We start from the raw sequence: 14,355 nt of genomic DNA on the forward strand, positions 1-14,355 counted from the left end.
ACGCAATGGAAAGATAAACAGAGGTAAGGTATGACAACATTCTATATTTTGTAAAGCAACAGCACCCTTCAACTAATCAGAGTCATGCAGCAGAGAGGGACAACAGTGCCAGCTTTAATTAAATTTGTTCAGCTAATACCCAAGAGTCACCATGACACAGTGAAGCAGGAAGCAGCTGAGGAACCCCAGGGGGCATACAACCATTATTACACAAGTGGGTTGAGACTAGGTGTCCTTACCAAAGAAACAGTTAATATGGTTCCTACGTTCTTCTACAAAAAATAATAAGATTTCTTTCAAACACTCCCTAAAAGGATATATATATATATATATATATATATATATATATATATATTTTTTTTTTTTTTTTTTAAGCTGGTTACCTGATTTAAAACTCATGAAGCTGCTGAGTTGGTACATAAGCTGCCCCTCCAACTTCGGGGGTTACTGCTGGGGACGCAATAAATACCCACCCGGCACCCCTTTGCCCAACAGCCCAACAATAAATACCCAACAGTCAAGGGGGTCAGAGAGCAGCTCCTGAGGCTTGAGGAGCTCTGAAGCAGCAGCCTACCCCAGGTCTGGGCCTGTGGACGCCACCGCAGTTATGAAGCGGGAAGGGGCCTGAGACAGGGAGTCGGGCGTCCCAAGTTCTAATCCTGCCTCAGCCAAGTGCATGGCTCTATGACCTCAAGTGATTTCTGCTCTGGGTCTTGGTTTTTTCATCTGCAAGACAAGGGGGTTAGATGAGATGACCTCTGAAGTCCCTTCCGGCTCTGAGCAAGTGCGAGTATGACTCAGAACGTAGCAACAGCAGCCAGGAGAGATGGCGAGGTGAGGTCACGGCACCCACTAAAAGCCCTGATATGTTAGCTCTGTGAGGTGGAGGTAGAAAAGCAGCAGCACAAGATGGGACTTTTTGTTTTTTTTTAAAAGTACTGATTTCCCTCAAGAGGGCTAAGAGGTCACCAGACCTCTTAACCACAACATCCCATCCACTCTCGGAGCCGTGAAGCAGCAGAGATCAGAACCCCATCCGAGACCGTGCCCCAGTCCTACAGCTCCTGTCTCAAATCCCCAGGAACGACCTAACACACATAGAGTAAAGGTCTGATCCCTTTTTCCTCAGTCACTTTCCCAATGGGGCAACCCATCCTAGCCCACAACATCCACCTCCCCTTGTTTTATAATCAAAACACTCCTGGTTTTGAAAATCATTCCACTGCTCAGCACCTAAGGTTAAGTTCATCAAGATTCAAGATCTAGAAATCTCTTTGGTGTATGTCTCAAACAGGATTCTTTGGACCAGCTTCCCCCCACAAGCTGTAATTATGTCTTAGCCAATATTTGGATATGGAAGTGCTGTCGACACTGCTGTCGGTCTCGGAATGCCTCATACCTTCTTTCTTCCACTATTATTAAGTTTTTACACAAAGATGTGTGGGAATCTACAATTTAACAGTTGAGTCAACTTATAAGATCTGGGCGCAGACTGCCTGTCAAAACAGACTGACTTCAATCTTCACCCACTTCTAACCTGAGAAAGATGAATTATGAGTGCTATTTAAAACACTGCCAGATTTTTCCTTTCAAAACTATTTACAGGAGGGGAATATCCAAATCTCTGTCCTATTCATAACAAGGACAGAAATCTAAATTACAACAGAAATCTGAATTGCCACTCTTAAACATTTTAGCGTGTGGTTTTCTGTGTCATTATATAGAATAAAAAGAAGTGGAGAGCTTTTGTTCTGAAGTCTTTATACAATATTTCAGCTACCCAAGGGAATGAACAGCCTTCGTCCCCAAACTGCTGATGGGTGAAGGCAGATGGCCTCTCAGAGGGATAGAAAACTCTCCCAGAAAGAACGGCTGTCACGTCCTCACCGGTACAGGCTAACTGTGGTCAAAGAGTCTTCACTCAACTCTACTCCCCAAGGTCAGAGCCACAGTTAAACCACCACTCCTCCTCCCGGTCCCCGCTTATGACTATGGAAAAAGTGGTCTAAGGCACAACCACCAAAAAGCCCACAGCAACAGCTTAGAGTAAAAGCCGAACAATCTGACAGTGCTGGGGCTAGCTGAAAGCTCTCCCCACCCAAGGAGGATGCAAGCATCAAGGAAATAATTTTAGAGGCCTTAAAATCTGGAAATCGGATCTGCTTGCTCTCTGCAACTGCAAAGTGCCAGAGTTTTATTACATCTAATTATATATTCCAACAGTTCCACCCATCACACCTATCTGAGTTTTGTATTAATAGCTGAAATACAGCTGGTTGGGGATGGGGGGGGCAGCGAGGGGGAGGAGAAAAATATAACACAGGAAGTATTTTTCTCCTCCTCCAATCATTAAGACGCCCCAGGGGAAACAGGCCTGTTTGTGTCACCTTTAGAGATGTGGTTTGATCTGAAACCTGTCTGAGGGGAAAACCTTTTTAGTGACCCTGAACACTGGCTCACACAGCACTGGGGACCCACCCATCTCATCAGACCTCCAAGTCCATTCTGTTTAACTTCTGAAATAGGTATTCTCTCTTAAATCCTCATCCCCACCCCACCCCCAACCACCACACCCCCTTAAAAAAAAAAAAAGAAAAAAGAAAAAAGAGGTTGGGTTTCCTCAGCTCAAGGATAACGCTCCCTCCCACTGTCCACCAATCGCCTATGTCCAGGGCTCAAGCGGCCATCCCCGATTTGCGGCATCAGCACCCGGCCCAGCCGCGGTTTAGAGACCGGGTTCACAATGATCAATGGAGCTATGGAAACAGCAGACATCGCGCCGGAGCCTGCTGGCCTCCCATCTGGAGCCTCACAGGCACTGAAGGTAGGAGGAGAGCCTGCTCTCGGATCAAAACAGTCCCTCCCCCGCGCCCGGGGGGCGGTGTCCCCGCGGAATCTCCAGCCTGGCACCTCCCCGGCCGGCGCGCCCCAAGGCGGCACGGCCGCGCTCGGGAGGCCCAGGGAAGTGAAATCACACATTCCGGCTCCCAAATAAGGAGCGAGGCTAAATAAACCTCAGCGATCCGACTTCTCCAAACTAACCGACCAACCAGCTCAATGAGTAATGGGCCTTTTGTGCCCGCAGAAAGAAAGAAAGGAGGGACGAGAGGATGGGGAACCACAACCCCCGAAAATCACTTCCTTGAGCCGGGGTAAAATTAGCAGAAGTGGTCCCGAAGCCAACCGTTGCGCCTCGGCTGGATCCCGCTCAAACCCCAAAATGGCAGAGTCCTCACGAGTTCTTTCGGGTCCCGCCACTCACACCCGGAGGTGACCGGAAACTCGGTCGGGCGGCGTGGTCCTCGCGGACCTGACCTTCCCCGCGGCCCGCCGGCCCCTTGCCGCGCACTTGGCTCCGCTCGGGCGCCGGGACCGGCAGCGGAGCCGCGGCCACTCCTCGGCGACCGGGTCGGACTGACACGGGGTCCGGGGAGGGTCGGCGCGATCGCGCCCGGCGACTGTGCGCTCCGGCCGCTCCGGAGCGCGGGGCGGGGGTCGTCCCCGGGAGCCTCCCCCCGTGCCCCTCCTCCCCTCCCCCGGCCCCGAACTTACTTTTAGGGCGAATTTCTCCTGGGTCCTCTTATTGAAGATCTGCAAAACTTTCCCGTTGATGCCCAGTCCCAGGACCTGGGTGGTGACCTTGTAGTCGTCGATGATGGCGTTCTTCTTGATCTGCAGGCTCGACTTGACATGGAACTGGGGAAACTGCTGCGGGGGCAGCGGCGGCGGCTGGGCCGGGGGGTGAGGCTGGGCCGGGGCGGGGGGCTGCGGCGGCGGCGGCGGCGGCGGGTTGGGGAACAGCACCGGCGGGGTCTGGCCTTGGGAGTTGGACAGCATGGTGCCCGGAGACGCGGGAGCAGAGGGGGTAGGGCCCGCGGCCGCCCCCTCCTCCGGCTCCGGACGGGGTCCCCGCCACCCCCCGCCCGGCTGCGAAGTTTGCTCCGGGCTGGAGCCGGCTTCCCCGCCCCGGCCCGGCTCCAGGCTCGGCGGGTCGCGGGGCTCCGTGGGTCCCGCCGTGCGCCGCTGCCGCCCACCAGCCCTCCTCCCTCCCTCCCACCCTCCCCCCGGGGGCCTGGCGCTCGGGGGACCGCGGGACGGCGGGGGCCCGGCCCGGGGGGGAAGCGGCCGCGCGACAATGTACCCAGCCCGGGGGCCGGCGGCCGCGTCACAGCCTCGTCTGCGTCCGGGGCTGATCCTTAAAGGGGAGGGTCGGAGGGGCTGGGCTTGGGGAGGCGGGGCGGGGCCGGGGAGGTGTGGGCGTGGGGGAGGGGCTGGCCTTAAAGGGGAGGACGCGAGGCAACCCGAGTGTGGAGGGCAGGGGCTGCGGGCTAGGGGCTGGGGGGCTGAAGGACAGGGAATGAGGGCTGAGAAAGCCAAGTTCGTAACCGATCCGGGCCGCGCAAAGGGAAGAGGGAGGTGTATGAAAGTGGCTGTATAATTCAAATGGAAGAGCCACTTTTCTTCCAATTGTGCGTGTCTTTTAGACCGCAGCCGCCAATTGGGAGAAGTGGTGTATTTTGAAGGCGAGGGGTAGCTGACTAGTGTTAGCCACTGGAGATCTCGGGGTGAGCAGGAGTGACCGAGAATTACCGAATTACCGAGGGCCTTCGTCCTCAACATGGGTGTGAGGCAAATATTAAATATTTTCCAGACCATTTTCCTCTGAGTGTTGCACTTTTCTCATACATTTGTTTTTCAGTTAAAGATTTATCACTGTGTAACTATGAAGAATGTAGCAATTATAACTTTGAACTTTTTTTCACGTAAATGAGCTTAAAAAAAAAAGTAAAATGAAATGAAATAAAAAGGAAACTGAGTGGGAAAAGGCTAGACTGACCTTCAGACTTCCTGTGTGATCCTGACCCAGCCATTTCTCCTCTCCCTCAGTGGGAAGAATAAGCAGTACCTTTCCACCAGATGTGGAGAGAACTAGATAAGACAACCAACAAAAAGGAAGGTCTGGGAGCTAGGTTCTGATCTGCAGGGTGGAGGAGTTAGTCCCTGAACTGGCACCATTAGGAGAAATGGGTTGTTGTTGTTTTTTTTTAAGATTTTATTTATTTATTTGACAGACAGACATCACTAGTAGGTAGAGAGGCAGGCAGAGGTGGGGGGAGCAGGCTCCCTGCTGAGCACAGAGCCTGATGTGGGGCTTGATCCCAGGACCCTGGGATCATGACCTGAGCCGAAGGCTTTAGCTCACTGAGCCACCCAGGTGCCCCAGAAGTGGGTATTTTTAAGAAGTCGAGCTCTAGTCCAGATTAGCCCCATACCTCTGAGGAAGATACCAAGGATCTAGCTGGGCCTATAGTAGCCCAGGGCAGGTGACTGGGGACGCTCTGAATAGAGGCTGCTGTTGGGTGGGGGGGGTGATCATCAAACACAAGCCTGCTGACCTCTTCCCGGCTCTGACTGGTAGAACAGTTGAGAAATAAGACAAAGGAACCAGACAGGTGAAGACAAAACTTCAGTGTGATTACTCATAACCCAAAATTTAAAATGGGGCATGAGCTATGGCCACATGTGGTCCCTAATGTGTCCCCCCAACACTCCAGAAGGAGTGAGAGGTGGAGCAAAAGGCAGGAGTTACCCTTCCAGAACAGTACAATTCTTTCCAGGCTGAGCAGCAGAGTTCATTCCATGGGGCTGGAAAGGAAACAAAGATACTGGCTCTTTCGAAGCAGAGTGAATTTAGGGGACAACCTAACTGTGTACAAGGTGCCGTGCCCAGCCTCACAGGGGTAAGTGGTGTTAATCGATAGGGAAGAAAACAGGCAGGTATAATAAAACAATGTGGCGAAAGCGGCATAGATGTGGGTTGGGAGCTGGAGGTGGAGGGATTCGCCTCCCAGCTGCAGCAGCTGAGGGCAGATGTGGTTAGAGACCCCCCCACCCCACCCCCCGACTCTTCAAAAACACAGAGACCACCTCAGGCCACAGAGTTTGGAGACCGCCTTCCCCTTTCGGGTCACCAAGGCACCCGTGGAAGATACCCAGGGACTGAGAGAGGGACAGATTCAAGGATGGGGAAGTAGAAAGCTCCAGCTGCTCAGCTGCTCAGGCTCTTTCTCTGCTGATGAAAGGTCCCTGGTCTGGGGCTGCTCCCAGCTCTGAGTTGGTCTTTTTCTGTCCACAGAAGAGTGTCACTGGGGGCTTCCCAGTGCTTGGCATTGAGTTTTCACCTGCTTCTCTCCACATGGCTAGAAAGAAGATAAGCTCTTCACCCTTTCGGAGATAGAAAGGCACAGGGGAAAGAGAACCGAGTTTTAGAAACAGGTGACCTGAGTTCGAATTCATCCTCAAGTTGGATTACCATGAGTAAGCCGTTTAACCTCTCTTTGTATCTGAATAAATGAGAAAAACAATAACCTTGACTTTCAGGGCTGAGTGAGAATTTAATGAGCTCATATTTAAGAGAACCCTTCGTAAACTACAAATTATCAGGAAATAGTATTATTATTATCATTATTATATTATATATTATTATATATAATATGTTATATTTATATATTATATAATATTATCATTATTATATTATATGTTACATATCAAATATTATTATTATTATCATTAAAGCATGGCTGGCTGGTTCCTCTGTTCCCTGCCCCTGCTTGGGGATCTGTCCCTGATATCACAACTACCTTCCTAACTAGCTAGGACTCTGGGGAGATGCTGAAGCCCAGTGACCCAGGAATAACAAGCAACTGAAACCGCCGCTGGGGATCCCTCACTCAGTTACATGGGCCGTGCAGGCCTCAGGGCACACAAGGACTCCAAGGGCAGGTTCGTGTGCATGTGCATAGAAGTTACATAAGCTGCATACAAAACGCACACCTACATGAACACAAACCCATCAGCACAAGGTGCCTGGCATGGAGCACATGCCTAATGGATGCATAGGAACCACAGTGAGCGGGGATAAAGGGGGAAGCACTCGGCAAGAGATCCAGTCGTAAGTTCCCTTCCAGGCCAACTACTCATAACCTCACATAACCTGGAACCTCACATTCCCTTATAACCTCTGGAGTCCCTTCCCCCGCTCAGTTCCTTCTCTCTCATCTGTGAAAAGCGACAACACATTTGTCCTGCCGACCTCTTATAGCTACTATAAGAATAAAATAAATTATTTTCCCTTAGGACACAGAAGTCCATAGTCCTATACGTACAATGCCACGCTCTCAATGATGTGTAAGGAACTTCCTAAGCAGTTTTTATGGATGTGTGGAAGCACTTTGAAAATTAGAAGTCTATGGAAATAAAAAGTATTATTTTTGTCTAGTATTGACATGCAGACACATAAGCCATGTAATACTGTACCCACAAAGCCAATGAAAAGACCTCACGTGCATAGAGTCAGATTAATTTTAATCCTTGATTCATGACACAGCTTTATTATTGGTCCAGGTACCTCTACTTTGCTTTGGCTATCAGTTATTTTTAATAATGCAAGAGGCACCTGTGAATCCCCTGCCCAAAATAAAGACTAGAGCTTTGACATGAAATAACTATGTGGTTCCTCCATCCCCACCCCAACCTACCTCTGTTTTCCCAGCCAAAAATAACTATTATCTTGAATCCTGTGTCCACCGTTCCCTTACTTTCCTTTTGCATTGTTTTATTTCATAAGGTATAGGTGTCTGACCTTCATAAAAGATGAAGCTGATAGGGTCTTAGAAGGGAGATGGATAAGAGTGACATTGTTAATAAGACAAGGTTAGAAGAAAGAGATCTGGTGATGGTTTCGAAGTATTCCCTCCATTCTCCTGGGGATGATGAAAATGATGATGGAGTGATATGGTGCTCAGACTGTGCTCGGCCCTCCATTGGCCTCATCTCATTTAAATCTCACGAAGATCTGCGGCAGACTGCTAGTTATGTGGACCAATACCCATTTCCCGCTCTTTGATAGTAAAGAACTTCCATTATTTAGTTAAGCACATGACTGCCCTGAGGAAAAAATTACATTTCCAGCCTCCATTACAACTGGTTGTCAGACTAAGGTCCAGCCAATCACTTATAAATGGAAGGGGTCAAAGGGAAGGGGAAGGTCCTCCTTTTTCTCTTCCTCTTTTCTCTTCCCCAATGGCTGGAATGAACACTTTAAGGGCTGTAGCTTGAGGAGCCATCTTGAATCATGAAGTAGAGGCCATAGGTTGAGGATAACAGAACACAAGGATAAAAGCAGCCTATGTCCTGGAGAGCACACATTCATCATATCATTCCCTAAGCCACTGACCACCTTTTACATGAAGAGTAGTAAATGTCCTTCTTGTAACAGTAATGGATATACTAGGTTTTCAATCATTCACAACCAAACTTAACTATTAGTTATCCCAACTATTATACGGCCCTAGGGACTATGTACTGTTAGTCTAATTTATTTGTTTTATAGGAGAGGAAACTGAGTCCTAGAGAAATTAAGTAACTTTCCTAGGGTCACAGAGTTCACAGAGGACAGAAGCCAGGTCTTTCTGATCTGAAGTCCATGGTCATGTCCCTCAGTCTAAACCCTGAGCAAATTTATACCCACACATCCTTCTTGTTTTCAGAAATACAGAATCTGCCATTTCTGGGCAGGAATGGCCCAAAGAGTTATGGGCTACACTTTAGATAAACTTTAAATCTCCCACGTCTCAGTTTCCTTCGACCTTCTAGTATAGATCTGTGTTGCATAGCTGGGCTCTGTTATGGGATAAACCTTGACTCCATGACAATCTCTCTTCTTTGAGGTTCCCCCATCCTGCCTTCATAGCACCAGGGAGTAAGCGGCTCCTGTTTTACCATGATGTGGGATTCTGAATGGATGACAGAGGATAAGAATCTACAGAGGTGGATTTCTTGGAAATGTGCAGACGGCATGCTGCAGATGAGACAACATCCGTAGGCTGCGAGATACGCGTATGCACACAGATAAACCAGACTTCGGATCTAACCGGTATGGCAAAAAGCAGAATATCACAGAAGGAAGCATGATTCACAGGAAAAGATCTGTCCACTCAGAACTCACCCTTGAGAAGAAAAACAGCTTGGGGCCTAGAGAGAGATAAGCAGTCTTCACGCCATAAGCTACTAATTCTTTGATAAAATGAGAAAGACTTCAACGTGAGGATAACATATGCGTAAGAGTCATTAGTCGCAAAAATTTCTGAAATCTCTGAATGTGCTAAGAGCCGATCCACGGAAAGAAATTCTACCTGAAGCAACAATGCCGTATTGAGGGCTTCCCAGAGGGGAAGAATGCTCTGCTCCCCTATCCCCCAGTGCCCTTGCCTGTACCCCCAACCTTTGACAGTTCCATGCTACAGCAGGGAGCATCTACAGTGGAGGGAAGAATGGGAATGGAAATAGAAAGAAGGAAGTATCCGAAGGGGATGGAAACTTAGCCTCTGTGCCTCAACAGACAGAACATGGTCCAGAGGGACTACAAATGGGGCTAATTAGGACTACACGATACCTAATTATAACTCTGCAGCTTGGTATGGGAAATGGAAGGAAAAGAAGTAAATTTTCTGCCACATTCAAGACAGTCCAAGGCCACTGTCTCTGTTTTAAAAACGTTGCCCCTCCAGTCTAACCCGCACTGGGCATGTCAGTTGCAAAGCCAGTGCTTGTTCCGCGGGGGGACTGAGATGGGGAAGGGAGACAGGAAAACAGGATTTGCCATCCAGGAGCACAACCAGAGTGTGTCCACCCAAAAGGTCATTTCAGCTTTGCCTGGTGATCCCGTGTCCCCAGATTTCTTCCCCCTCCCTCCCTCCCTGAAGATAAATAAACCGAATTGGGAGGAAGGGAAAGGTGCAGAAGAGGTGTGTGCACGTGTGTGCACACGCAGAATGGGTAGTGATTTCGTGAAGGCATGATGATCCCAGCTTCACATGGGAACATAATTTTCAGGCGGCAGAGCATGGGGGAAACAAATTCTGAGTCCAAATCCCTCCTCTACCACTTCCCACTTACCATATTCACTACACCTCAGCACTCAGGTTCTACAGTGAAAGGGGAGATGGTTCCCTAAATTAAATACTCGGGCAACATTTTGAACTGTTACTGGTGCATAGGGATCAGCCTTTATAAATGTGAGCTGTGATACCGCCGTAAATATTCTCGTGCCAATTATCCCCTTCAGTCCTCTCAACAAGGCTGTAAGTAGTATAATTTTTGCTATTTTGATCGCCAGAAACACTGACAGTCAAAACGTTAAGTAACAGGCCAGAGCCGTCACACTAGAGTGGGAAGAGCCAGACCTCAGACTCGTGCTGTTCCCACATATGGGCAGAGTCTGTGTTCCTAAACGTTCTTGTAAGTGGTCCAGCTACCTGACACCTGCCAGGTCACTCAGAAAGCCCTCCCAGCCTGTGTGCATGGCTCAGGAGAAAGAAACACACTCCACAACCTGCAGTTTACTCTCATTCCCAAAGACTATCCCTCTAAGCAAGGGAAAGTCGATGAATAAAGTCATGGAAGCCTGGAGGAGTTGGGGCTCTTAGCAGGTATAAGCTTTTGAGGAAGGACCTAAATACACGGGCTGTGTTTGGTATTGATACTATGTTTTGTTTCGGTTTTGCTCCTTTCCTGACAGAAGTAGGAGCTCATTCCCCCCCCACCCACCCTGCCCCCACGTATCTTGTCAGGTTGTGAAAGTTGTAATACTATAGAGATGAAAAGAACCTATGGCAATCACCTCATTGGTCTCCTTCCTCCAAAGACCACAAATACAACATCATAGAGGTAGGTAGGTGTGTGACTCTAAAAACTTGATACTCTCAGAACTTCCGGGGCCTCGTGGTAACATTGAGAACAAGTATTTCCTTTTGTGTGACCCACATAGCACATGTGACAGGCAAGTCCCCATCATTCTTGGATGCTCTCTTACTGGGGCCAGCAAGGGGTCTCCCCACAGCCCCGGGGAGACAGCTGGAGGCCCCCTCCAAGGAAGCAGCAGGTAGAGGGAAAGCTGGGATATGTTGCAAGAGATGAGTTGGCACGCAGTCCAGCCTGAGACCTGCCTGCAGGTGCCCCCCACCGTCAACTTTATGCCCCCCCCATATCAATAAACATGGACCGGGTACCGACGAGTGCCAAGTACTGTGCTGGGCATGGGAATAACCAGAGGCCCCTGACAGGCCTTGAGTCCCTTGAGAAATTATATATATATGAATATAAATATAAATATAAAATAAATATAAATATATTTTATATATATATACACACACAAGCATGGTGATGGTTATGTACGCCATAACACAAAATGCATATTTTTAACCATTTTTAAGTGTACAGTTCAGAGGTATTAGGCACATTCACACTGTGCAACCATCCTCACCACCCATCTCCAGAGATTTCTGCCTTCCCATAAAACAATATACCCATTAAACAATAATTCCCAACTCCCACCCGCCTCTCGGCCCCTGACAACCACCGTTCTACTTTCTGCCTTTATAGACTTGACTACTCTGGGGAAGTCATACAAGTGGAATCAAACAGTCTTTGTTCTCTTGGGACTGGCTTATTTCCCTGAGCGTAATGTCTTCAAGGTTCATCCACGCGGTAGGCTGCGGGAGAATTTCCTTCGTTGAAGACTGTGGTGTAGGTCTACACCTCCGTACGTACTTACCACCTTCTGTTTCTCCCTTCGTTCCATACTTTGGCCTTTGTGAATAACACTGCTGTGACCATGTGTGTCCTAATGTCTGTGGAGCCTCTGCTTTCCATTTTTCAGGGTCTAGTCCCAGACGTGGAGTTGCTGGATCCTATGATGATTCTGTTTCATTCTTTTTAAGAACTGCTTCCTGCACTGTTTCCACGGCAGCGGCATCCTTCCACATCCCCACCAGCACGGTCCTGGGGCTTTATTTCTCTCCAGGTAACCAGCGCTCCTTACTTTCTAGGGTTTGAGCGTTCGGTTTTGGTGTCGGTAACAGCCATCCTAACAGGTGCACCCTGGAGAGGGTATAAAGTGTCGTGCTCCTGAGCTCATGAAAAGGACAGATTCATCCAGAAAGTCCTCACGGAACATGTGACATTTGACTTAGGCATCTAAAGATAGACAAGAACTCTTTCTGGGCAGAGGAGGAAAACCACATAGAAGAAAGAGGGACCCCTCTGAATGACAGAATGGAAAGAAATAAGAAATCACGTGGCCCATTTAGAAGCAGCAGGTGGCCGGGGCGCCTGGGTGGCTTAGTCTGTTAAGCATCTGACTCTTGATTTCCTCTCAGGTCTTGATCTCAGGGTCGTGAGTTCAAGCCCCATGAGTCCAAGCCCAGTGTGGAGTCTACTTAAGAAAAGGAAAGGAAAGAAAAGAAAAGAAAAATGAAAAAAAAAAAAAAGCACAGCAGGTGGCCAACATGGGCTGGAATATGCGTACAGGAAAGTGTCAAGATGTGAGATGGGAGACAGATAAAAAGGTTAGGAATTCCACGAAGGCTTTGGACTTGGGGCAATAGGGAACCGTGTTAATGTATGTGAAAGTGCTATGCACATTTCCACACATGATATGAATGTAAGGATAGAGAACAAAAAGGAGAGAAATGTTTGTTTGTTTGTTTGCTTGTTTTTAAGATTTTATTTATTTGACAGAGACACAGTGAGAGAGGAAACACAAGCAGGGGGAGTGGGAGAGGGAGAAGCAGGCCTCCCGCTGAGCAGGAAGCCTGGACAGGGGTGGGAGGGGCAGGGGGATAGGGGATGAGGGTGGTGTACCAAGGTAAAAGTGGGACAAATGGCCAAATGGCCTGCCCCCTTGACCTCCCCGGGGGGAGGGGGGAGGCTCCTCCTGTCCATTAGATGGGAGAGTCATGGCCTTCCAGGCCTGGAGGGATCACAGGAGGGCAGCAGGCACATGACTCTCTCCTCCGGGGCCAGGGCACTCAGCAATGCCTTTTCTTCCAGTGCAACATTCCAAGTCATTCAGACACTCGGAAAATCTCAAAGCTAAGCAGCCACCTGTCTCTGACAGTCCCTTCTAAGCCTGGAGTCAGACCCCGATCAGGTCTCCCTGATGCCATTGTCTGTCTCCTCAGCCCTACCACCCCTTCTGCCACGGGGAGAGGCTCAAGGGACTGATCTCTATAACTCGACATACAGGAGATTCACAAACTCAGTTTGTTTTGTTTTGTTTGTTTGTTTTTAAATTTCAGAACCTTTAATACATTCACATGGAACAAAATGCAAAAGCCCAAAAGGATATATATTAAACTGCTCCCTCCCGTCCTAAGCCCTCAGCTACCCAGTTGTCTGTCCCAGTTTCTCGTGTAGCCCTTCTGGAGGTATTGAAGCCAGTCCAACCTTCTACCTAGGAACTAGCAGGGACTGTGTTTGGCCTCAATCCTGGCACAGCAGATCCTAAACTCCACAGTCACACTGTTCAGAGGAAAAGTGCTGGTCCAGCCACATCATCTGAAGTCAGAAGGCCCTGGCCCGCTTGTGGGCCAAGCCCAACCTCCACGACAACATTTATTCTCAGGTTCCTGGGATCAAGACATCCACCAGGACTGTGAGGCTTCTCCTGGTGTCAGTGAGGGACGAGCACAATTCCTCATGCAGGGGTCGGGGATGGGGGCGAGGGGGGACAGGGAATGACACCCAAGGGTGGAAAGTGGGTACAGGAGTAGGGAAGAGGGTGGGACAAATCGTGACAAAGGAGAGACAGGGACAGGTGCTCCCTGGATGTGGGTGTGACCAGGACACCAGAAACTCAGTCTGCAGAGCCATTGGAGGTGAAGGTCCCTGTAATTCAGAGTAGGACTGCTAAGAAGGGCGTGTGAGCAGTCTTCCCTGGGGCCTTCCCGAGACAGGTCAGGGCCAACCAGAGGTGTTTCTTTGCATCACACAGCGGCCTTGCTGGGCCACAGAGCTCCTGCCCTCCTCACTCCCCAGGAATCTGGTTCTTGTTTACCATAAAGAAGTGTGGTTATCGGGGCGCCTGGGTGGCTCAGTGGCTTAAAGCCTCTGCCTTCGGCTCAGGTCATGGTCTCAGGGTTCTGGGATCGAGCCCCACATCGGGCTCTCTGCTCAGCGGGGAGCCTGCTTCCTCCTCTCTCTCTGCCTCTCTGCCTGCTTGTGATCTCTGTCTGTCAAATAAATAAATAAAATCTTAAAAAAAAAAAAAAAAAGAAGTGTGGTTCTTACAGAGCCTAGTGGCCCTCCTCCAGCTTCCCCAAAGTGTGTGGAGGAGCCCAGGGCCTGGGAAGGGAGAACTGCTGAGTAGAAAGACCAGCAGACTTCCTGTGGGGCTGCGCCTCCCAGGGCTCCCTCACCAGGACAAATCAGAAGAACCAGGCAGGACCCTGGGAGCCTTCCTTGGCTGAGACATCTGGGACCTACCCTCTGCAAAGCTGGAAAAGAAAGAGCAGG

The 14,355-nt window shown here is 49.4% G+C and overlaps 1 protein-coding gene across 2 annotated transcripts in view; it reads right to left on the reverse strand.

The window, feature by feature from the left end:
• Positions 1-4,184, reverse strand: part of MAPKAPK2 (MAPK activated protein kinase 2) — a 45,727-nt gene extending 41,543 nt beyond the window's left edge. The window contains exon 1 of one of the 2 annotated variants that reach the window (XM_032319373.1): positions 3,553-4,184. In XM_032319373.1, the coding sequence (XP_032175264.1) occupies positions 3,553-3,837 (285 nt within the window). In that variant the 5' untranslated portion in view covers positions 3,838-4,184. The remainder of the gene's footprint in view (positions 1-3,552) is intronic. The other variant, XM_032319372.1, reaches the window with a different exon arrangement.
• Between the last annotated feature and the right edge of the window lie 10,171 nt (positions 4,185-14,355).

This window comes from Mustela erminea, chromosome 17 (genome assembly GCF_009829155.1).
Source record: "Mustela erminea isolate mMusErm1 chromosome 17, mMusErm1.Pri, whole genome shotgun sequence".
Lineage (NCBI taxonomy): Eukaryota > Metazoa > Chordata > Mammalia > Carnivora > Mustelidae > Mustela > Mustela erminea.